At 45.6% G+C, this 25,177-nt stretch overlaps 1 protein-coding gene across 1 annotated transcript in view; it reads left to right on the forward strand.

Moving 5' to 3' along the window:
* Positions 1-1,228: 1,228 nt before the first annotated feature.
* Positions 1,229-25,177, forward strand: part of LOC141273374 (atrial natriuretic peptide receptor 2-like) — a 229,792-nt gene continuing 205,843 nt past the window's right edge. Inside the window, exons 1-4 of the mRNA XM_073685563.1 lie at positions 1,229-1,296; positions 1,618-1,741; positions 1,861-1,965; positions 12,592-12,694. Of these exons, the coding sequence (XP_073541664.1) occupies positions 1,229-1,296; positions 1,618-1,741; positions 1,861-1,965; positions 12,592-12,694 (400 nt within the window). The remainder of the gene's footprint in view (positions 1,297-1,617; positions 1,742-1,860; positions 1,966-12,591; positions 12,695-25,177) is intronic.

Raw genomic sequence — 25,177 nt, forward strand, 5'->3', positions numbered from 1 at the left:
AGAACATGAATTTAATTGGATGACTTACTACATCATGTGTGGTACTTTCCACCTTGCAGAGACTATATACGGAGTCTCTCCAATTACACCTCTATTTATTCTCTTAAATCATCTTTGTGATAATTGTATTTATGTATATCTAATAAAGCTATTCTTATTTCATTAAGCGTACGACTCCGATTGGTGCTTGTAGGTTACATATTTCAGAGCTGCAACCTCCCTGGAGTGCTCAGAAGTACAAGTAAAGGTTACATTTTGTTATCTCCATATGAATGCCAAAAACGAGGGTACTGTATACAATCAGCAAATGAGTATGTTGTACAAAACCATTATACATTTGGCTACATAAAGCCTAATGGTCATCCAATCAAAATAATTTCAGTCAAAATGATGCCGAAATATGTCATACATACATATGAGAACATAGCAATGATTACATCTGAGATCTTGTATTTGCAACATATCTTTCTGGGCAATGGCCTAGTCAAGCTAATGATATTTTACTGGTACGTCATATTTTCAATAACTGAAAACTCTGAACAATTGCAAAGTGTATTAAAAAGCTTGTTAAGTGAAAACAATTTATCACCTATCCAAAGGGTGGAACCTGCACCAGTCAGCAGAACAAGTCATTTTTATCTCCAACGTGGAACTTTTATCCTTGTCACAAAATGGAGCGTCACGTCAGACTTCCAACCAATGCTCCATTCATTCAAGCGCAGTGCTCATAAGCCCCATGGGAAATTAATGGAACTGTGGTTGAGGATGCACTTTGCCGCTCCATTCTAACGGGGATAAAGGTTACCCATTCTGTTAATCAGTGCACGCCCCCACAGAACAAAAAGATATCACCTACCCTGTGGATATATTATAACTTGTTTTCCCCTAACGACCCCTTTAAATGTTCTGTTGAGCCCTTTTACTCTAGAATTCTTTCATATGTGATCTTTTCTTACATAGGAGAATATCAGATTTTCCCCAATAAAGATTATTTTCCCACATAAGTAACAACCACGGGTTAAACAGTCACTTGAGTTGAAATGCTGGACACATTGGTTGTGAATGTTGAAGTTTAAATATAAATTTTATGAGTTTAAAGGGGTTGTCCGGTCTAAAACGACAAGTCTGCAGTCACTCTATGTGACTGAAGACTTGTGAATCTTCACAGAGCGCAGATTCTCCAGAGTTAGAACCGGTAACGGCGGTCACTTGACCGCGAGTATGCGATATGCATAATCCCGGCCAGAATCCGACTAGACTGTTTCCGGCACGCTCAATGCACGTGTATTGCGCAAGGTCAGAAACAGTCTAGTCGGGTTCTGACCAGGAATATGCATATCGCATACTCGCGGTCAAGTGACCGCCGTTTCTGGTGCTGACTTCGGAGATTCCTCACAGCATGCAGGCCGTGCGCTGGGAGGATTCACAAGTATGCAGTCACATAGAGCGATAGCAGACTTGTCGTTTTAGACTGGACAACCCCTTTAACATATTCTGTAAAAAAAATTTAACAGTCTTTTTTAGAATACTGTCGGAAGTAATACTTGTTATTAATAATACTGTAAGTCGAGCTGCTAAAAAGTATAATGCCATAATATTTTTTCGTGCGTGAACAAGAGATGCTGAGCTGGCAAAAAGATTTTGTGAGGCGCAAGAATGTCCAGCAAATTGGAAAGATGCAAATGGGGATAACTGCTGTATCCATCATGCTAATATCCACTCTTGTCCTATGGCTTTTATGGTAAGTAAAACAAACTTTGATGGCATCTAAATAAGTTATTCTAGCTTTATGCTTCCACTTTTATCACTAATTCAATGGTGAGAATGTATGGCTCCAAAATGCTTCTTTTATTTATGAAGGGAAAAGGTGGAATTTGTGGTCCTTGGATACCAGACGATGGACAGATATTCACACACACCTTATCTACCTCTGGACAAATGACACAAGGGAACTGGTCTGCAAAGGTACACTAGTGTACATCATATTTTTTACTTTTAGATCAGTGTGGCAAAATTATGTGCCATATAAAATAAAAGGACTTTACCACAGTAGTGTTATATATTTTTTTTGCTGATTGTTAAAATGTCATGGTATATAGTTTTTAAGCAATTTTAAAGCAATAAATAAAATGTTTTTCTTCTTAAATTTTTAGGAAGTTTTTTTTTTTTGTTAAAAAATATATATATATTCTATTGAACGTAATTACACATCTAAGTGACTAGAAGCTGTGATTGCTTTATCTCTTTTTAATTGCTAGCAATCTAAAAATTTATCTATTGCTAGCAATATATCTCCAACGTATAGCATTTGTAATACAGATAGTGAAAATGATCTTTCAGCACAACCCCAAAATGAATATTGACTAGACACTAGGATACCCAAACACAAACAGTGCACCAAACCCCATAAAAATATAGACTCCATACCCTGGATATACTGATCCAAGATTGGACTGCTATAAAAACATATAACCATAAATACATACAACCTGCTAGAAATAAATTGAGACCCTACACCAGACCTCCTCAAAAATACAATCCCCAGACACAACCCCTTAAAACATACAGATCTCAGACCAGCACCCCTAAAAGTAAAGACACCAAACAGACACCCTAAAAATACAGATTCCAAGCAAGACATATGTCACACACGTGGATTGTGGACCCACTGTGCCGTGGGCCGGGCTTACCTAGGAGGGGCGTGGCTAAGCAGCTGGTTTTCACTGGAGCATTTGATGGTGAGGTCAGGCTTGAACTGCAGGTAGCCACCAGATGACACTCCTAGGCAGTCCCTGCTACTGTAGCTGCTGATCTCAGGGGTCAGGATCACAGACACAAACACGGACATCGAGTCACTGGCAGGACAGGATTCAGACACTGTTCAGACAACACGTGTTCTGGGTCACCAGACAGATTGGACACTGACTCGGAGTCACAGGGAGGACAGGATCTGGATACTGGAACAGGCTCCAACAGTATGGACTCTGGAACGCTAACCAGGACAGACACTGGTGTTGATTCAAGTAGCGCCGAAACAGTTTCAGGTAAAGATACCGCTGGTGCGGCTTCAGAGTTCATGTACCTGTAATGGTGTGACAGGGGCTGTCATATGCCTCTTCCTCTCTAAACAGTGTTTGTACAAAATGTGTGCTGATTTGTAACTGTTAATATGTGCAACTGCATAAAGTTCTGTGAGCACTAATGTACGCAGTTAATGTAATGTATTCTGATTAATGTATAATGTTATTCATGTATAGTGTGTAGGAAAAGTCTAGGATTAATATTAGAGTATAAGGTATAACATAGGACATAGAGATTAAGTTAGAATTGGAAAGATTCAGTTATGGGCACACTAGATCTAGGGAGTAGGAAGTATATTGCACAGGTTAGGATACAGTTAAATGGTTTGGGCCAGCCCAGCTTGGGGGGTGATAAAAATGGGAAGTGCAGATAGCAGAAGTTCAAGGCAAGAGGGCTGGAGAGAACACGGAAGATTATGGACGGTGTGGGCAGCATAGACACGACAAAGTTCAGTGGACCTTCCTGGGATGTACTGGGCCTACAGCCCGAACTAGGCATGGAGAAGCCTGCCTTATTCTGTTTCCACAAAGGGAAGTCAGACGGGAAACCACGTATGGAAGTCAGGACGATTCATGGGAGCTGCGGAGCTGAGTGGATAACTCAAACTGAAAGTACCGTAACAATGACAATGTATTGTGCTGTAACAACAATTGAACTTGGACTGCTCAGTAAAGTTAAACTGAAAAGGACAACGTGTCTACTGTTGCCTGTGCGGGTGTTCCAAGATCTGGGATTGCGGAGCAAGCAGAAACCTCTGGCCAAATTGTGAGTGTAATCCAATTCACACAATGCACAAGGGAGACGGGACATTATTTACTTGTGGTGTTCCAGGGTATGGGAGAACAGCAGCCCCTCGCCAATGACTACCGCCCTGCACACCTTACATACTGCCGGAGTGGTGTCAGGCTCAGGTACCGTCGGTGCGGCTTCAGGGTTCAGGTACCGCTGGTGCAGCTTCACGTTCAATACTGCCAGAGCAGTGTCAGGCTCAGGAACCACCGGTGTGTCTTCAGGGTTCAGGTACTGCTGGTGCGGTTTCACATACTGGTACCATTTGAGCGGTGTCAGGCTCAGGTACCACAGGTGAAGCTTCCAGGTTCAGGTACGGCAGGTACGGCAGGAGCAGTGCGGCTTCAGAGTTCAGGTGCCACAAGAGCGGTGTCAGGGTTCAGGTACTGCAGGTGTGGCTTCAGGACTCAGGTACCGCAGATGCAGTGTCAGGGTTCAGGTACCGCAGGTGTGGCTTTAGGGTTCAGGTACTGCTGGTGCAGCTTCACGTATAGTTACTGCCAGAGCGGTGTCAGGCTCAGGTACCGCACATGCGCCTTCAGGATTCAGGTGCTGCAGTAGCAGTGTCAGGGTTCAGGTACGGCAGCAAGAAGCACAGCAGGGACACTGCTGTGCAACTGGGGGGGTGAGTATGTTGGCGTCTCTGCCAGGAGGAGGGCGAGGCGACACAAAGGGACACCGGCATCTAGCGTTACAACACATATAGACCTCAGACTAGATACGCTGTACACATACCTTAGACTACATCATTCATAATAAAGGCTAGTGATGAGCGAGCATACTCACAAGTACGCGGTACTCGCCCGAGCATCTCAGTACTCGAGATGCTCGGAGCTCGCCGAATACTTGTGAGATGCTCGGGCGGATGCTCGGGTTCCCTCCCTGCATGTTTGGCGCTCTTTAGAGCGTCAATCAACATGCAGGGATTGCCTGCCAGTCATTGTAATGCCGCAGCCATGGTGGTTGTGTCATTACAGTGATAGGCACAGCGTCATCAGGTCTATATCAGTCACTCCGGAATCAGGCAAAGTAGGGAGAGCAGCTGAGCTAGGGAGAGATTTGCTTGTGTATTAGGTAGTGTAGGGAGAAAAACCGTACATTACACATATCCATCTTAACAAACAGTCCTTCTGAGGACTAATCCATCTGCAGAGATATCAGGCGGGCAGTGTATATAGGCAGGCAGGGTATATAGCAGACTGCAGTGCATATAGCTCAAGAGGCTCCATTCCAATTCTGCCTTCTGTTGCTGTTAGATATTTCTAGACAAAGGCCCAGGTCTCAAGGGCCAGGAATACTTTTTTTTGGATCTTAATCCTCATTATTTGATTAAAAAGCAATCCAGAGAACACCGTTTTTCTGCGCCATTTACTTGTTGGCACTGCAGAATACAGCCAGGTCCTTTCCATATTACAGCGCTAAAAATCCAGCTATTTAAAACTGTGAAGCAATTGACACCAGTTTGCTGTTCAAAATAGTTACCTACAGGCCAGGTATTTAAAACTGTTTTCTCCGTCACACGGATCACATATACGTTTTCAGAAAATACTGCCATTTCTGGCCTCCATTAAAAATTTGTTTCAGTGTGTCAGTGAAGCAATTGACACCAGTTTGCTGTTCAAAATAGTTACCTACAGGCCAGGTATTTAAAACTGTGTTTTCTCCGTCACATGGATCACATATAAGTTCGTTCCAAATTCAGTCAGTTGTAGTGAGCGTGGAAGATATTGTTCTCCATTTAAAATGTGCAAGGCACGTGGCAAGGGACGGGGAACTGGACGTTATGGTGATGGTGCATGCAGAGGCCGAGGACAAGGCCGAGGGCAAGCTGAAATTGTGCCACAACAAACACACATCTTCTCGCCCGACCTTCCTGTCCCAATTCCTGAGGGACCGCAGCACACCACTATAGAACCCAGAGAAGTGTCAAAAGGTTGTTGGTTGGATAGCGGATAATGCTTCCAGTCACTTAGCCACCACCACCACCCTGTCTTCCACATGGTCAAGTCTCAGTAGCCGTGAGTCTGGACCGCATATTCCTCACCCTGATCCTCCTTCCTCCCACCATGCCGAGTGCCCGGAGACAACTGATCCCTCACTTGGACACTCTGAAGAGCTGTTCGCTTTTCCATTTATAGATTCGGGCCTCTCGCCCAGTCCACTTGAAGCGGGGCAAGAGGAGATCCAATGTAGTGATGCCCAAATATTTGACCAGCCACGGTCACATGAAGGCGACGGTGGGAAAGTGTCACAAGAGGTGGACGATGATGAGTCACAATTGCCAGAAAGTCAGGAGGAGGACCTGGGTGCGGAAGTGGAAGACGAGGTTGTGGATGATATAGTAACTGACCCAACCTGGCAGGAGGACATGCAGAGCGAGGACAGCAGCACACAGAGGGAGGGAGGCAGAGCACCCCAACAGGCAGGAAGAAGCAGTGTGGTGGCCGCAGACAGAAGGCAGGCAACGGTTCACCGTAACATCAAGATGAAGGAAGTTGCCAGTTCAACTGTTAGGTCTTCCCGAGTCTGGTTGTTTTTTAAAGACTCTGCCGATAACCCCAAAAAGGCCATTTGCACCACCTGCCAGGTCAGCATCAGCAGGGGTGGCAAAACGACCAGCCTGACCACCACCAGCATGATCAGGCACATGGCAACAAAGCACCCGACTTTGTGGGCCAAACCCCAGGGTCCAGGAACAGTGTCTGCAGGTGGCACCATTGCTTCTTCTGCCGTTGTGCATGCAAGCCAATCCCCTGTCCATGGTGCATGCGAAGATGCCTCCTGTCCTGCACCTGTCGTTGCACACTCTCAAGTAGCAGCATCAGGAAGCACGTCCACGTCCTTGTCCCAGCACAGTGTTCAGTTGTCCATACCCCAGTCCTTGGAACGCAAGCGCAAATACGCAGCCAATGACCCACAGGCCACACTACTAAATTCTCACATTTCATGACTGCTTGCGCTCGAAATGTTGCCTTTTAGGCTCGTGGAGACGGAAGCATTCCGCAACCTGATGGAGGTGGCCATCCCTCGGTACTCGGACCCCAGCCGCCACTATTTCTCCCGGTGTGCCGTCCCCGCATTACACCAGCACGTGTCCCAAAACATTAGCCGTGCCCTTAACAACGCAGTTACCGGGAAAGTCTACCTAATCACGAACACGTGGACAAGTGCTTGTGAGCAGGGATGGTACATCTCGCTGATGGCACACTGGGTTAACATAGTGGAAGCTGGGACCCAGTCAGACCTTGGGACGGAACACATCCTCCCGACGACAAGAATTGTGGGCCCTAGGTCAATCAGGGTTGCCCCCACGGTCTACAGCTCCTACACCTCATCCTCCTCAGCCTCCTCCTCCTCTTCAGCCTCCATCTCCCAAATGATCACATCAGTCACAAGCTGGAAGCACTGCAGCACTGCCTCGGCCAAGCGGCAACAGGCTGTGCTGAAGCTAATATGCTTAGGTGACAAACAGCACAATGCTAAAGAGTTGTGGACAGCTCTGAAAGAGCAGGCAGATCTGTGGCTCACACCGCTGAACCTACAGCCAAGCATGGTCGTGTGTGACAATGGCCGGAACCTGGTGGCGGCTCTGAGGCGAGGCGAACTCACACACGTACCATGCCTGGCCCTTGTGCTTAACCTTGTGGTTCAGCAGTTTCTCAAATCCTACCTGGAGCTGCCGGATCTGCTTTATAAAGTACACCGCCTGTGTGCCCATTTTAGAAAGTCACCTACAGCTTCCGCCGCCCTTGCCGTGTTTCAGCAGCGTTCGCAGCTTCCGGCTCACAGACTGGTGTGTGATGTCCCCACACGTTGGAACTCTACACTGCAGATGTTGGGAAGGATTTGTGAGCAGAAGAGGGCAGTTGTTGAGTACCAGCATCAACAAGGCCATCGGTATTCAGTTCAGACTCCAAACATAAGACCTCTGGAGTGGACATGGATGTCAGACATATGTACTATCCTCCAAATCTTTGAGGACTCCACCAATATGGTGAGCGGCGATGACGCCATAATTAGCGTCACCATAACGCTTCTCTGTCTTCTGAAATGCTCTCTGCTCACAATCAAAGAGGATGCATTGCAGGCGGAGCACGATGAGATGGAGCGAGGAACCATACAGGGTGATTACTCACAGCCCAGCCTCATCTCATCCCAATGTGGATTGGGTGACAATGAGGAAGAGGAGGAAGAACAGGAGCTAGTTTCTTGCCCTATAGACGGTACTACCTGCACAGCTGTTATATCGTCTGTTCAGCGTGGATGGCCAGAGGACAGAGAGGAGGAGGAGGAGAGCATGGTCAGTCATCCTCTTGATGAGGACATGGAAGTCTTGCCTGTTAGTAGTCTGGCACGCATGGCTGAGTCTATGTTACGCTGCCTTTCCCATGACCCTCGCATTCTCAAAATTTTGGGTGACAGTCATTACTGGTTGGTGACACTTCTAGACCCACGCTACAAGGAGAACTTTATATCTCTTATTCCTGAGGCGGACAGGTCTACAAAAATGGGGCTGTACCAGAAGGTCCTTGTTGCGGAACTATTAAAAAAAATTCCCATCTGAAAACACTGGCGGCAAAGGGCACACTTCGTTGGCCAACCAAGGAGTATAGGCAAGAGAGACACAACTTCAATCCAGCAGAGGCAGGGGAACACTGTCAAAGTTCTGGGAGAATTTTTTCAGCCCCTCCCATTGCACAAGCCCTGAGGCGCGGGGTACTCTCACAAGGAGTGCAAAGTTTGGGAAGATGCTGAGGGAGTACCTTGCCGACCGTACCAACGTCCTCCTTGATTCCTCTGTGCCTTATAATTATTGGGTATCCAAGCTGGATATGTGGAATTAACTGGCTCTCTTTGCCTTGGAGGTCCTGGCCTGCCCTGCCGCCAGCGTTTTATCAGAGCGGGTTTTTAGTGCCGCTGGTGGAATTATAACTGATAAGCGCATCCGCCTGTCAACTGAAAATGCTGACTCTTATAAAAATGGGCTGGATTGGGCTAGACTTCTCAACACCACCAAATGATAGCAGCATAACATAAACTCAAATCCAGTGTCTTTTCTTGGGAGGTGTATTGCCATGCACCTTTTCACACCCAGACATGGGTATACGCTTCCTTATTTTGGCTATTTGCTCTTCTCCTCCTCCTTCTCCTCATCCTCCTCCACCATATCACCAGTGTGACCGTGGTCCGTGATGCAACACCCACATAATTTTTTTATACAGTATGTTCATGTATACCCCCTAGGGGTAAATATTTTGTCAGCCCATACACTTAGTGCATGGGCACTACAAGTATAGGAGGCCCGCTCCTTTCTAATGGGACATTTTTTTTATGAAGCCCTCCTCCACGTCTCTTCCAAGGGGCATTGGAGTGCCTCCAAATTTTTGGCAATCCTTGCATTCACTGCATAGGTCAACACTATGGGAGACCCACTCCCTAATAATGGGAACATTTTTTCATGAGGCCCTCTACGTCTCTTCCAAGGGGCATTGGAGTGCCTCCAAATTTTTGGCAACCCTTGCATTCACTGCATAGGCAAACAGAATGGGAGACCCACTTCCTTATAATGGGAACATTGTTTTCAGGAGGCCCTCCTCTAAGTCTCTTCAAAGGGGTATTGGGGTGCATCCAAATTTTCAAAGTGGTATTGGGGTGCGTCCAAATTTTGGGCAGCCCTGCCACTCACTGCATACGCAATAACAGTATAGGAGACCCACTCTTTAGTAATGGGAAAAATAAAACATAGCCGGCTGATGGCTCTCTAAGAATAGTGAGGGCCGACTGCTGGCCCTTCAAGAATAGTAAAGGCCACCTGATGGCCCTATAAAAATAGGCTTTGTGACTTTCAGAGTCCCTCCTTCATAAATGAAATACGATGTGTCTGATGATATCTCACACACCACATGGCCAGATAAGGTTGTAAAATGTTAAAATGACATTTCCTGGTGAATGCATTTGTCAAAGCAATTCAAAAGTGAAAAAACACATCAAAAACACTATGTGTGAACATAGCCCAAGGTGTGGAGGAGCATTTTTGTTTTTGGTTATTTATTTTGCTTTATATACAAGTCATTACCCTGGAAAGGATGTTCCTTAACATATTTCCCAGGAAAATCCATTTTGGTTTCGTTTTGGTATGTTTTATTGTGAGTCCGTAAAAGTGGCATAATACCTCTGACAACATTGTTGACAGCAGTGACCTGGGGTCAGAAATGCTTCCAGGGGTCTTCCCCATGCTGTCCCCATGTCATTTGAGCACTGTTCCCATCGATTTGGGCAATTTTTAGGCCCTCTGCAGACCGCCGAGGGGAGCCGCCTGAAAAATGCTCGAGTTTCCCATAGACTTACATTGGGCTCGTTGCTCGGGTCGAGCACCCAAGAATTCCAATGTGCTCGACCCGAGCAACGAGCACCCGAGCATTTTAGTGCTCGCTCATCACTAATAAAGGCCAATGAAAGACAAAATGAATTAAAATTAAAATGAACATTCAGTTTATTCACAACTACCAATGTTCGGAAAGAATTGGCTAAAATTGGCTATAACTCAAAAACAGCAATGTGGTATTTTTATTAACAAGGCACTTTTGGCACAATCTCTTCCCAAACCCTCCAAGCAGAATGTGCTTTTACCACTACAATATAGTACATGTACAATTCAGCACTAAGATTTGTTCCTGTTCTGTATTGTAAATTGACATTCAGCATTGAACTGATGCCCTAGAGTACCAGAAAAGTCTCACTAAGTTTAAAGGGCCCTGTGAAGACAGCCTTATTTGAAGCTAATGTGGGAGCACATCACTTGATGCTAGAAACATTTCCAGTGCGTTCATTCACAATAAGTTGTTACAACTTTGACTTGCAATGATGACAAGGGGGCATCCTCTACTTCTAGAGGAAAAAAGGTTTTGCAATCATCACAAATGGCTATTCTTTAGTGTACAAGTCATGAGGCTGTGTAGCTCTCTGCCACAAAATGTTGAAATGGTCAATTCATTAAAAAAGAACAAGGAGGGCATCAATGCCTTACTTGAAAGCTGGGTACTAGATTCTGTAATGAGGTATTGATCCAGAAAACTAGTCTAATTGCCGTGTGAGGAGTCAGGAAGAATAGAGTATGATGCTTTAAAAATGTCCCCCCCACACACACAGTATGATGCAGCCATAGTACCTTCACAAACATTATGATGCCCCCATGTTGACCCATAACACATTATAATTCCCCCACAGTGAGCGCCACACAGTATAATTCCCTCACAGTATTTTTCCCCCAGTCTCCCCCGACCCTATACATATACACACACACAGTTTGATGCCCCTAGTTAGGCTACCTCAGTATCATGCCCTATCGGCCTCCCCACAACCAGCATGATCTCAACACACCTTATCACACAGTATGATGACCCCATAGCTCCCTACATAGTATGTTGCCCCCACAGCTAGCCACACAGAATGATGTTTCACACATAGTATGAGACTCCCACTTCACAGTATGATGATCCCTACAGCCCCCTCATTGCATGATGACTCCCACAATTCCCCTCACTCAGTATGAGGCCTCCAATGTTTCTCTCACAGTATGATGCCCCACAGTCACTGCGCCCCCCATGCACACACAGTATGATGGTCCCAACAATATGATTGTTCCCACACAGTATTGTGGCCTCCACAGCCTCCCACACAATATGATGGTCCCCACAGCACCCCAAAAAATATGAGTGTCCACAGAGCCCCCAACACAATATGATAAATCCACAACTCGGAGCTCCCAAAACAGTTTGAGGACTCTACAGCAACCCACATGGAATTATGTTACCTATAAACCCCTACCTTTCCCCACCATACACAGTATAATGTCCCCACTGCCCCTCCACACAGTATGAAGGCAAAATAAAAACGGTACGATTAAGACCCTTGAGTTGAAACACATCAACGTACCTTTTCCTCTGTAATGATGATTTTTTAATGGAATTACAATAAAGTCATACAAGTTTTACGAAGTTACCAGTTCTTTGGAACATTTTATAAAAAACATACAACTCATCTAGCCCCATTTTTGTGATGAGCTGCTCCTGTCTGAGTTGTGTGTCCATGGAGGCTCCAGACAGCAGGCACGATCTAGTGATGTAATTGCATCTGCTGCCCTGAGACTTACAACATGCCATTAAAATCCAGACTCATGGGCCCTATAGGTCTGCCACTATTAGCGGTACGCCACTGGCCTCATGGGGTTTACCTTCCTCTTCTACATTATTGTTTGAACTTGATAAACCTGTGTCTTCAATAAACTTTAAAACTATGAAACTATGAATATATTAATGGCAAGACTTAGGCGCTAACAGTAGGTCCCCAAAGTGTCACTAGGTCTTTACTTCTACATACTTTATTGTGAAAAATATGTCAATCTTGTGGACATTTGATAATGTGCTAGAATACAAACCAAATTACGTTTACATGTCAGTCTTCATACAATCCATATAAACCATCTGCTACATTATTGTATTTTTTCCCATTTTTTCTACATATTACATTTATGTATTTGTTAACTGCATCTCTCTTGGGAACTATAGCAAACATTGAAATGTTTATAGGAATTTTAATTTGCTATTTTTATTTTGATAATAAACTTTTTTTTTTCTAATGAGAAGTTCATTACATAAGACGGTTTCATGTACAACTTGTGAAGTTTTTTCTTCATGTAGTTATGTTCTTTTCAATTACTAGGTTGTTTTAGTTCATGCTGGGATGACTTCTCTAATTGCTCATATAAGGATTGGCAAAATGCAAGTTGCGCTTGAGGCCAGAACTTTGGTGGTCCCTGTAGTAGGTATGTTATACATTGATATACTCTGATATAGTTAATAGTTTGGAGCGGGATACTCTTCATGGTTATAACTCTAGAACAGGGTTGTCAAACTCAAATACGCAGATGGCCAAATTAAAAACTTGGACAACCTTGATATGTATAAAAAAAAATGTCTACAATTGAGAAAGTTTTTCATTATCATCAAATATAATGATGAAACTTTTCCTATGGAAACAAACTTAAAGGGGTTGTCGCACGAACAAAGTACATTTTAATTAACCCCTTTCTGACATGATCAGTAATAGTACGTCCCTGTGCCCTGGCCCTGGGCCTGAAATCCAGTACTATGTGCAGGGAGTGGTCCCGCACCGCTCCCGGCACATTAACCCCTGAAATGCTGTGATCGAAGTCGATTTCAGCATTCCAGTGGCAAGGGGAGATAAGCGCCCATACTTACCTCCTCACCGGCGTCCTGCGCTGTCTGTGCGGGCTCCCAGTGCTTGTGATAGTGACCCAATGTCGTCATGATGACCAAAAGAATAAAGTCGTCTAATCACTTATACCGCACGAGGAAAAGCTTAAAAAATAAACTCTAGGGTTAGGGTTGTGCTAGGGTTAGGCTTGTGCTAGGGTTAGGGTTAGAGTTGCGCTAGGGTTAGGGTTGTGCTAAGGTTAGGGTTAGGGTTGTGCTAGGGTTAGGGTTGTGCTGGGGTTTGGGTTGTGCTGGGGTTTGGGTTGTGCTGGGGTTAGGGATTTTTTCAAAAGTAAAGAAAAAAAATGATGACGATATGGCGACTAGTGTTGAGCGCAAGTGCTCGCTACTTGAGTTTGCATTGGGTGCTCGGGTATGCACCGAGTATCGTGGGTGCTCAAGTAACATGCTCAAATCTCCGCCCCATATGCTTTGCGGCCAAAAAAACCTCACAGGGATTGCCTGCCATGCACGAGCGATCCCCACATGTTTTGTTTGGGTGTCTAACAACCGTGAAACATGCGAGGCGCGGCCTCAAAGCATGTCACTCAAGCAACCGTGATACATGGTGCATACCTGAGTACCCGATGCAAACTCAAGTAGCGAGCACTTGCGCTAAAGACTAATGATTACTTATTCAATATGATAACTTAATGTTATCAATTTCTGTGTTGTACCTCTGGGTTCAAAATGTTCACAATACCCTTTGATAAAATCCTTGAGGGGTCTAGTTTCCAAAATGGGGTCACTTGTGGGGGGTTTCCATTATTTAGGCACATCAGGGGCTCTCCAAACGCGACATGACATCCACTCTCGATTTCAGCCAATTTTGCATTCAAAAAGTCACACAGTGCTCCTTCCCTTCTGAACCCTGCTGTGCACCCAAACAGTGTATTTTCCCCACATATGGGTTATTGGCGTACTCAGGAGAAATTGCACAAAAGTGTTTGGGGTCCATTTTCTCCTCTTACTGTTGTGAAAATAAAAAATTTGGGACTAAAACTTAATTTTTGTGGAAAAAGTTTGATTTTTTTTATTTTCACTGCTCCATATTATAAACTTCTCTGAAGCACCTGGGGGTTCAGGGTGCTTACAACACATCTAGATAAGTTCACTGAGGGGTCTAGTTTCCAAAATGGTGTCACTTGTGGGGGGTTTCCACTGTTTAGACACATCAGGGGCTCTGCAAATGCAACATGGCGTCCGCTAACTATTCAAGCAAGTTTTACATTCAAAAAGTCAAATGGCGCTCCTTCCCTTCCGAACCCTGCAGTGCACCCAAACAGTGGTTTTCCCCCACATATGGGGTATCTGCTTACTCAGGAGAAATTACACAACAAACTGCATGGTGCAATTTCTCCTGTTACCCTTATAAAAATGCAACATTGGGGGCTGAAAAACATTTTTGTGGGAAAAATGTAAAAATTTATTTTTACGGCTCAATGTAATAAACTTCTGTGAAGCACTTGGGGGTTCAAGGTGCTTACCACACATCTAGATATGTTCCCTGAGGGGTCTAGGTTCCAAAATGGTGTCATTTGTGGGGGGTTTCCACTGTTTAGGCACATCAGAGACTCTCCAAACGCAACATGGCGTCCGCTAATTATTCAAGCAAATTTTACATTCAAAAAGTCAAATGGCCCTCCTTCCCTTCCGAACTCTGCCGTGCTCCCAAACAGTGTTTTTTCCCCACATATGGGGTATCGGCATGCTCAGGAGAAATTGCACAACACATTTTGGGGTCCATTTTTTCCTGTTACCCTTGTAAAATAAAAAAATTGGGGTCTAAAGTAACATTTTTGTGAAAAAAAATAAATGTTCATTTTTTTCTTCCACATTCCAAAAATTCCTGTGAAGCACCTGAAGGGTTAATAAACTTCTTGAATGTGGTTTTGAGCACCTTGAGGGGTGCAGTTTTTAGAATGGTGTCACTTTTGGGTATTTTCTGAAGACCCCTCAAAGTCACTTCAAATGTAATGTGGTCCCTAAAAAATGGTTTTGGAAATTTTGTTGGAAAATTGAGAAATCTCTGGTCAACTTTAAACCCTTATAACTTCCTACCAAACAAAATGTTGGTTCCAAAATTGTGCTGATGTAAAGTAGACATGTGGGAAATGTTATTTATTAACTATTTTGTGTGACATATCTCTCTGATTTAAGGGCATGAAAATTCAAAGTTCGAAAATTGCAAAATTTTCCAAATTTTCGCCAAATTTCCGATTTTTTCACAAATAAACGCAAGTGATATCGAAGAAATTTTACCACTATCATGAAGTACAATATGTCACGAAAAAAAAAAAACAGAATCAGTGGGATCTGTTGAAGCGTTTCAGAGTTATTACCTCATAAATTGACAGTGGTCAGAATTGTAAGAATTGGCCTGGTCATTAACATGCAAACAACCCTCATTGGTAAAGGGGTTAATAGATCTTAGAATAAAATAAGCAAATAATCACAAATGGGGCCTACTGGAATAATATAATGTTATGTAAGAGCAGTAAAAAGCATATGGCCCAATGGCCTAATTTAAATATGTAATAACAAAGAATAAAAAAACTTGAATTAATAAATAATACAGATAATAAAGAATGATGCCAACAAAAGTGCCCCCCAAACACAGTATGATACCCCCACAGTGAATAACTCTACAGTATCCTCCACATGCACGGTATGATGAACCTACAGTACCCCCCAGCAAAGTATGGTGACCCATCACAGTATGATGCCACAATTGTGAACCTCACACAGACCTCCACAGTATAATGGGCCCCACATAGTCCTCCATACAGTATAATGAGCCCCACATAGTCCTCTATACCGTATAATGGGCCCCACAAAGTCCTACATATAGAATAATGGCCCTACATAGTCCTCCATACAGAATAATGGGCCCTATATAGTCTTTTTATGCGCCCTCTGGGCCGTGGGGTTACTCGGTGCCGGGCCGGTCGTTGCTAGGGGAGATGTCACAGTGGCGGTGACCCGGTCCGTGACCCAGGGCTGTCAATAAAAGGGGTTATTATTTACAAGGGAATTAAAGTTCTTTTTATATAGTTCGTGACGCCACCTGTGGTATGCGGCTAAAGGGAGCCGCTACTGCGGAGCTGGTCCTCTGGAGCTGTTGTTAATGCAGCAGAGTTGGTTTAGCTCTCCACAGGTAGAGCTTAGCTCCAGGGCTGTGCTGAGATGTTATGGATGTTGCTATAGCAGTTGTGGTGCAGTGTAGTGCAGGGGGTTATGGCACAGCAATAATTTCACAGAGACAGTGGGGTGCAGTCTTCAGGGTTTACTCACAGTTGTTAAGTTCCTCAGGTTATACTTTCCGGACTACGACCTCCCACGTCGCGCTGCATTCACCAGGCAGGGGTTCAGCAAACTCCCAGGTGTTTTAAGAGTACCTGACAGGACCCCGTTCTATATGCCCTTCTCAGCCGTCTTCCTGCGCTGGCTCTCACCCTTCTTGCCCTGCGCCTCGCAAACAATGTCCCAAGCCGGTATTCTCGGATCTTTATGGGCAACCTGGAGTTCTCTGGATCCTATGTGGTTACCTTTTTGGTGACTTGAGTGCGGATGTGGCAACTGTACCCTGAAAGTACAGAAGCCTCCTGTTTCTAGTTGAACTTTGTAATTCTCACTAGTTAGGGGCCAGTCCCCTCTGCGGCTCAATCCCTCCACCACCTGGCAGATTCGGGCAGCACTGCCCGTACCCCTGGGATCTCTTCTTCGTTCCTGGAGCCTTCCTCCTGCTCCTCTCCTCCTCAGTCTGTCCTGGGCCTCTCTCTAGGCCCTCCTCCTGAGCAGGGCTCCTGCAGAGCTCCTGCTCCCTCTACTTCTCCTCTCAAACGCCACACACTGCCAAAAGGCTTCCCTATTTATATCTTCCTTCTTAAGTGCTCCCCTGATTTACTTCCTCCACCCACACCCACTACATGGTTCCCCCTCACTTTGGTTCCCCCCACTCCACACCTCTGGGTGAGATGCAGCACCTCTGTAGCGACTGAACCCACAGGGGCGCCACACTTTTATACATTATAATGGGCCCCACATAGTCCTCCGTACAGTATAATGGGTCCTACATTGTCCTCCATACAGTATAATGGGCCCCATATAGTCTTCCATACAGTATAGTGGGCCCCATATAGTCTTTCATACGGTACAATGAGCCCCACATAGTTCTCCAAACAGAATAATGGACCCCACATAGTCCTCCGCACAGTATAATGGCCCCACATAGTCATCCATACAGTATAATGGCCACACATAATCCTCCATACAGTATTATGGGCAGCACATAGTCTTCCATACAGTATAATGGCCCCACATAGTCCCTGGCTTCGCGGGCCAAATAAAAACACCCGAGGGTCAGATTTGGTGATGTGATGTGTGTTACGGGTCCGGGGGGTGGAACCTCTGTGCTACGGTGCAAGGAGGGACCCAGAGGGGCGTAACTAAGTATCAACCTGGACCGAGGGACCAGGTGCTACTCTGGGGACGACCTTGTAAGGGGGCACGTGACTCCCACGGTACAGATGGTGGGGACTGACTGGAATAGCAGGTAGGCACAGCAGGCAGGCTGGCGAGCAGAAGCCTCCAGGTAGGCTATCAGGTAGACACGGCAAGTGATGGCAGGAGTCTCTAGGTAGGCAGGCAGGTGGTCACGGCAAGTGATGGCAGGAGTCTCTAGGTAGGCTGGCAGGTGGTCACGGCAAGTGACGGCGGGTGCTTCCAGGTAAGCGGGCTGTCAGGTAACAGGCAGGTAACAGGCAGGTAACAGGCAGGTGCTTCCAGGTAAGCGGGCTGGCAGGCACGGCAGGTAACTTGCAGGTAACAGGCAGGTGCTTCCAGGTAAGCGGGCTGGCAGGTATGGCAGGTAACTGGCAGGTAACAGGCAGGTGCTTCCAGGTAAGCGCGCTGGCAGGCACGGCAGGTAACAGGCAGGTGCTTCCAGGTAAGCGGGCTGGCAGGTATGGCAGGTAACTGGCAGGTAACAGGCAGGTGCCTCCAGGTAAGCGCGCTGGCAGGCACGGCAGGTAACAGGCAGGTGCTTCCAGGTAAGCAGGCCGGCAGGCATGGCAGGTAACTCGCAGGTAACAGGCAGGTGCTTCCAGGTAAGCGGGCTGGCTGGCACGGCAGGTAACAGGCAGGACTAGTCAGGCTAGCAGTGGGACCTGAGGGCTGAAGCATAGATAAGTATACTGTGCGACAACTGTTGCTCGGGCACCTCCATTTTGGAGGAGATGCCTTATATATGGGAGGTCCTCCGGCAATTGGCCGGGGACTCCTCTTTAAGAGAGAGGGAGCGCACGCGCGCCCTAAGCACAGTGCCCGGGAAGCTGCGCGTGCCGGCAGCAGCAGGAAGAGGAGCGCTGGAGGACACTGAGCGGGGAGCGCGGGGAGCGAGGAGGTGAGAGGGATGGCGTCTCTGCCTGGCAGGCGGCAGAGACGCCGATGCTACAATGTGCTTTAGAACAACCAGTATATCCTTACCAACAGCTAAAATCCAAATTCATTTTCTTGTGGCAACCAAATGAACACACAGAAATGCACTCTTTGAAGCAAATCAGGATAAAACACATGCATTTGAAAAAGAAAAAAAAAGTTGAGGAAATTTGGTTAAAAAGTAATACTAATTAATTGGGTCACTCCCATCTCAGTCATTGTGTCTCTATGTACAGGCTAGAGGAGGTTGGGACTCCATAAACAGTTGTGCGATGGTGGTTATGTAACTTTCATAGAAGTTGATGGGCATTACAGAAGCAGAATATTACTGCGAGCTAACTTGTAATTCTGGAATTATGTAAACACTATAGCTCACTGTGCTCATTTGTTTCCCTAACTTAACTCCCATTAATTTCTATGGAAGTTATGGAAGTTATGGAAACAATGTAGGTCAGCCCGATCAGCCTGGAGAATTCCCCTTTAAACCCTTCACACCATGGCCAATTTCTGTTTTTTCCTCCCCTTCTTCCCAGAGCCTTAACTCTTTTATTTTTCCACATAGACATATGGGGGCTTGTTTTTGGGGGGCCGAGTTGTACTTTTGAATGACACAATTCATTCTACCACATAGTGTACTGGGAAATGGGAAAAAAAATTCCGCAGTGAAAGTGAAGTGCTGTGAAATTGTAAAAAAAAGCAAACAATTCTGACATTGTTTTGGGGAATTGTTTTCACGGTGTACATTTTGGGGCAAAAATTACCATGCAATATGATTCTCCTCATCAATACGATTACGGCAATTCCTAACATGTCCAGTTTTTTTATTATTTTAATGGTGAAAAAAAAATCAGAAATTTGCAAAAAAAAATTTTACACATTACACATCCAACACCTGCAGGGTATGGAGTGGGCTCGCTGCAGGAGCCCGCTCCATACACCTGCTTCCTACATGCGCCATACATGTAAAGTGGATGTCTTGAAGGTGTTAAAGGGAAACTGTCGGCAGGGTTTTGCTATGTAATCTGAGGGCAGAATGAGGTAGCAGGCGATACACTGATTTAGGTGATGTGTCATTTATTAGGCTTTGTGCTGTTTTTTCAATACAATGAGTGTTTTATCAGGAGAAGATTATCACTGCTTTGACTACAGCTCGCATGCATCCTTGTCCAACTCCGCCCCCAGCACTGATTAGCAGCTTACTGCCAATAGACAATGTACACAGAAAGCTGCTAATCAGAGGTGTGAGTGGGTTAGCATTCTGAGCTCTGCTACATCTACAGTAAAGAAAACTCTAATTGTATCACAACTGCTGCACTCAGTAAACTAAGTGATATATCACTGAAATCAGGGTCTCTTTTCCTACATTATGCTGCTCTCAGATGAGGTAGCAAAAACCTGCTGACAGATTCCCTTTAACCCCTTAACAACATCTGACGTACTAATACGCGTCTGTGCCCTGGGACTTAAGAGCCAGACCCGTATTAGTACGTCATCGCGATCGTGCGCGCACACAGGCTGTGCGGGCGCGATCGCCACCGGGTGTCAGCTGATTGTCACAGCTGACACCCGGTACTATGTGCAGGGAGCGGTCCTGCACCGCTCCCAGCACATTAACCCCTGCGATGCTGCGATCGAAGTCGATCGAAGTCGATCGAAGTCGATCGCGGCATTGCGGGGGCAAGGGGAGGTGATCGCCGATACTCATGTAGCACCCCGAGGGCTCGGCTGCTACAGGGGTATTGCACCTCGAACCAGAGGTGTGGTATTCCACTCCCGGGTAAGGATGGAGTGTGGACTAGAACTCAGTTAGCTGCATGCACCACATACATCCCATTTCCGGGGGACAGATCAACGGTACTCCCACCAGATAGATGTGCAGGTACGACAGCGTCTGTCCCTGGCTGGAGTGGGAGGGGGGGAGGAATATCCCAGTGGTGCAGGAGCAGAGAGGGGAGGGACTCTGGGCATAGGAAGGAGCCCATTGGTGGCTAGTCACCTGGGCTCGGGTGTCAGAGGGAGTATAAAAGGTGGGCACCATCTTAGGAGTTCAGTTCAGTCAGACAGAAGAAGAGGAGAAGAGTAGTGACAGGGAGCAGCAGCCCTGTCTGGGTGCTGCTCCTGAAGGGAGCAAGAGAGAGAAAGACAAGAGGAAAGGAACAAGGAACAAGGAAGGAATGGAACCTGGAGAAAGGCCCAGAGACATGAAGGAAGAGGGAACCCGAACACGCTAGAAGTCAGCGGGTGAAGGGTTGGCAGATCAGGGTACGGGATCCCAAACTGGTGGAGGCCACTTATCCTCAGCCAGGAACCGGAGGTCGTGGCCACGTCTTGGCGCGACCACTCACTACACTCACCACGAAGGCACGCCACATAGGGTCAGGGAAACCGGAGATAGGTTTCGCCACCAGAAGGCCCGAGGAAGCTGGACATGGGTGGGTCCCTAGTGGGAACGGCCAGAGAAAGGAATGGAGAAAGGAGTTCAAGGTCACACTCTGGAACTGCCTGGGGGTTGGTCGAGCCCCGTACCTGGTGGACGCAGCACGGCTCGGGTCGTCATCACCTGCAGGACTGACACTGATAACATCTGTGAGTAAAACATTGAAAACTGCAATCAGTCTCTGTGTTCCATCGCACTACCAGCACTAAAGGTACCGGGACGCCCTTTCTATCACTCCCTTCACCCGCACCAGCTGCCCTGAGGCCATACCTCTCCCATTGGGGGTTATACCACCATTGCTGCACACATACCACCGGCCTCAGCGGACTGTTCTGCAGCGGCGGCCTTGCGACCGCAAATCAACGGGTGGCGTAGTCGACACTTAAACAACATCTACAAAACTGCCACACACTTAGTTTGACCACCCTGGGCACGGACCGGGTCCCCGCCACTCGGAGACTACTACCCCCATCGGATCCGGCTCCGGGTATTCCCCCGCGCACAAGTGCGCCGCACTACAGCACTGGCCCAGGGGGCGCGTCACTCACCTCCTCTTCCGGCTTCCAGCGCAGTCTGCAAAGGCTTCCCGGGTGTTGCCATGACGACCTGATGTCGTCATGACAACATCCGGGTCACCAGACAGCAGGAAGATTGTTTGGACATGCGCAGTGCATCTCCAAACAATCTTCACACTGTGCACCGCTGACAGCCTGCATGGCATAGGGATGGTGCTGTATTCCTGTGCCATGCAGGCGATCAGAGAAAAAAAAGTGAAAGTCCCAGAGTGGGACAAAGTAATAAAGTGTATAAACTGTCTGAAAGTGGAAAAAAAAAAAAAAAAAAATTGCAAAAATATAAAAAAAAAATAAAAAAAATAATCCACCAAAAATAAAAATATAATGCACCCATCAATAAATCTTATTATAAAAAAAAAAAAAAAAAAAACTATAAAAGTACACATATTTGGTATCGCCGCATCCGGAAAAACCTGACCTATAAAACTGTCCCACTAGTTAACCCCTTCAGTGAACACGGTAAAAAAAAAAAAAAAAAAACAAGCAAAAAACAATGCTTTATCATCATACCGCCAAACAAAAAGTGGAATAACACGCGATCAAAAAGATGCATATAAATAAAAATGGTACCGCTGAAAACGTCATCTCGTCCCGCAAAAAACAAGCTTCCATACAGCTCCATCAGCCGAAAAATAAAAAAGTTATAGCTCTCAGAATAAAGCGATGCTAAAAAATATTTTTTTCTATAAAATAGCTTTTATTGTGTATAAGCGCCAAAACATAGAAAAATTATACAAATGTGGTACCGGTGTAAACGTACTGACCCAAAGAATAAAGCTACCTCATCAATTTTACCACACGGGGAACAGAATAAAAAAAAAAAAAAAAAAACAATTCCTGAATTGTTGATTTTTGTTTATTCTGCCTCCCAAAAATCGGAATAGAAAGCAATCAAAAAATGTCACGTGCCTGAAAATGGCACCAATAACAACGTCAAGTCATCCCGCAAAAAACGAGCCGTCACATGACTGTCTGCCAAAATCTGGAAAAATTAAAGCTCTCAAAATATGGCCATGCAAAAACTAGATTTTACAAAAAATGCGTCTTTTAGTGTGTGACAGCTGTCAGTCATAAAAACCCCATATGATTCTGGCATTGCTGTAATCACACCGACCTGAAGAATAAAGTCGTCTAATCACTTATACCGCACAAGGAACGGCGTCAAAAATAAACTCTTGGGTTATTATTGGGCTAGGGTTAGGGCTGGGTTTGGGGCTAGGGTTGTGCTGGGGCTAGGGTTGTGCTGGGGCTAGGGTTGTGCTAGGGTTAGGGTTGTGCTGGGGCTAGGGTTGTGCTGGGGCTAGGATTGTGCTAGGGCTAGGGTTGTGCTATGGTTAGGGTTGTGCTAGGGTTAGGGCTGGGGTTGGGATTTTTTTCAAAAGTAAGAAAAAAAGATGACGATATGGCGACTAGTGTTGAGCGCAAGTGCTCGCTACTTGAGTTTGCATCGGGTGCTCTGGTATACATTGAGTATCGTGGGTATTTGAGTGACATGCTCGAGTCTCTGCCCCATATGCTTCGCGGCCAAAAAAACTTTACGGGGATTGCCTGCCATGCATGAGCGATCCCCGCATGGTTTTTTTTGGGTGTCTAATAACCGTGAAACATGCAGAGCTGGGACTCGAGCATGTCACTCGAGCACACGCTGTACATGGTGCATACCTGAGTACCCGATGCAAACTCAAGTAGCGAGCACTTGCGCTCAAGAATAATGACAACTTATTCAATATGATGACCTAATGTAAACAAATTCTGTGCCGTACCTCTGGGTTCAAAATGTTCACTATACACCTTAATAAAATCCTTGAGGGGTATAGTTTCCAAAATGGGGACACTTGTGGGGGAGCTCCACTGTTTAGGCACATCACGGGCTCTCCAAACGCGACATGGTGTCCGCTAACGAATTGAATGGAAAATCGGCTCAATTGTTAGCGGACGCCATGTTGCGTTTGGAGAGCCCCTGTGTGCCCAAACATTGGAGCTCCCCCACAAATGACCCCATTTTGGAAACTAGACCCCCAAAGGCACCTATCTAGATGCATAGTGAGCACTTGGAACCCCCAGGTGCTTCACAAATTGATTCGTAAAAATGAAAAAGTGAAAAAAAAAACACTTTTTCACTTTTATGAATCAATTTGTGAAGCACCTGGGGTTCCAAGTGCTCACTATGAATCTAGATAGGTGCCTTGGGGGGTCTAGTTTCCAAAATGGGGTCACTTGTGGGGGAGCTCCAATGTTTGGGCACACAGGGACTCTCCAAATGCAACATGATATCCGCTAACAAATTGTCGGCTCAAATTGTTAGCGGACACCATGTTGCGTTTGGAGAGCCCCTGTGTGCCCAAACTTTGGAGCTCCCCCACAAATGACCCCATTTTGGAAACTAGACCCCCAAGGCACCTATCTAGATGCATAGTGAGCACTTGGAACCCCCAGGTGCTTCACAAATTGATTCGTAAAAATGAAAAAGTGTTTTTTTTTTCACTTTTTCATTTTTACGAATCAATTTGTGAAGCACCTGGGGGTTCCAAGTGCTCACTATGCATCTAGAAAGGTGCCTTGGGGGGTCTAGTTTCCAAAATGGGGTCACTTGTGGGGGAGCTCCAAAGTTTGGGCACACAGGGGCTCTCCAAACACAACATGGCGTCCGCTAATTATTCAAGCAAATTGTACAATCAAAAAGTCAAATGGCGCTCCTTCCCTTCCGAGCCCTGCCGTGCGCCCATACAGTGTTTTTTCCCCAAATATTGGGTATCTGCGTGCCTAGGGGAAATTGCACAACAAATTTTGGGGTCCATTTTTTCTTGTTACCCCTGTGAAAATAAAAAAAATTGGGTCTAAAGTAACATTTTTGTGAAAAAAGTTAAATGTTCATTTTTTTCTTCCACATTCAAAAAATTCCTGTGAAGCACCTGAAGGGTTAATAAAGTTCTTAAATGTGGTTTTGAGCACCTTGAGGAGTGCAGTTTTTAGAATGGTGTCACTTTTGGGTATTTTCTGTCATAAAGACCTCTCAAAGTGACTTCAAATGTGATGTGGTCCCTAAAAAAATGGTTTTGTAAATTTTGTTGGAAAAATGAGAAATCGCTGGTCAACTTTTAACCCTTATAGCTCCCTAGCAAAAAAAAATGTTGGTTCCAAAATTGTGCTGATGTAAAGTAGACATGTGGGAAATGTTATTTATTAACTCTTTTGTGTGACATATCTCTCTGATTTCAGGGCTTAAAAATTCAAATTTTGAAAATAGCAAAATTTTCAAAATTTTCGCCAAATTTCCATTTTTTTCACAAATAAACGCAAGTGATATCGAAGAAATTTTTCCACAATCATGAAGTACAATATGTCACGAAAAAACAATCTCAGAATCAGGGGGATCCGTTGAAGCGTTCCAGAGTAATTACCTCATAAAGTGACAGTGGTCAGAATTGTAAAAATTGGCCTGGTCATTAACGTGCAAACCACCCTCGGGGCTTAAGGGGTTAAATTCCCAACAATCCATTTCATATCCAATATTATCAATCTGGTTAGTTGACTTATCAGCTGGCACTTTGGGTTTTTCTGCATCAGTGTAAACCCTTTCA

The sequence above is a fragment of the Phyllobates terribilis genome, unplaced genomic scaffold (assembly GCF_046119375.1).
Source record: "Phyllobates terribilis strain yellow unplaced genomic scaffold, ASM4611937v1 Scaffold_1__5_contigs__length_1240528914, whole genome shotgun sequence".
NCBI lineage: Eukaryota > Metazoa > Chordata > Amphibia > Anura > Dendrobatidae > Phyllobates > Phyllobates terribilis.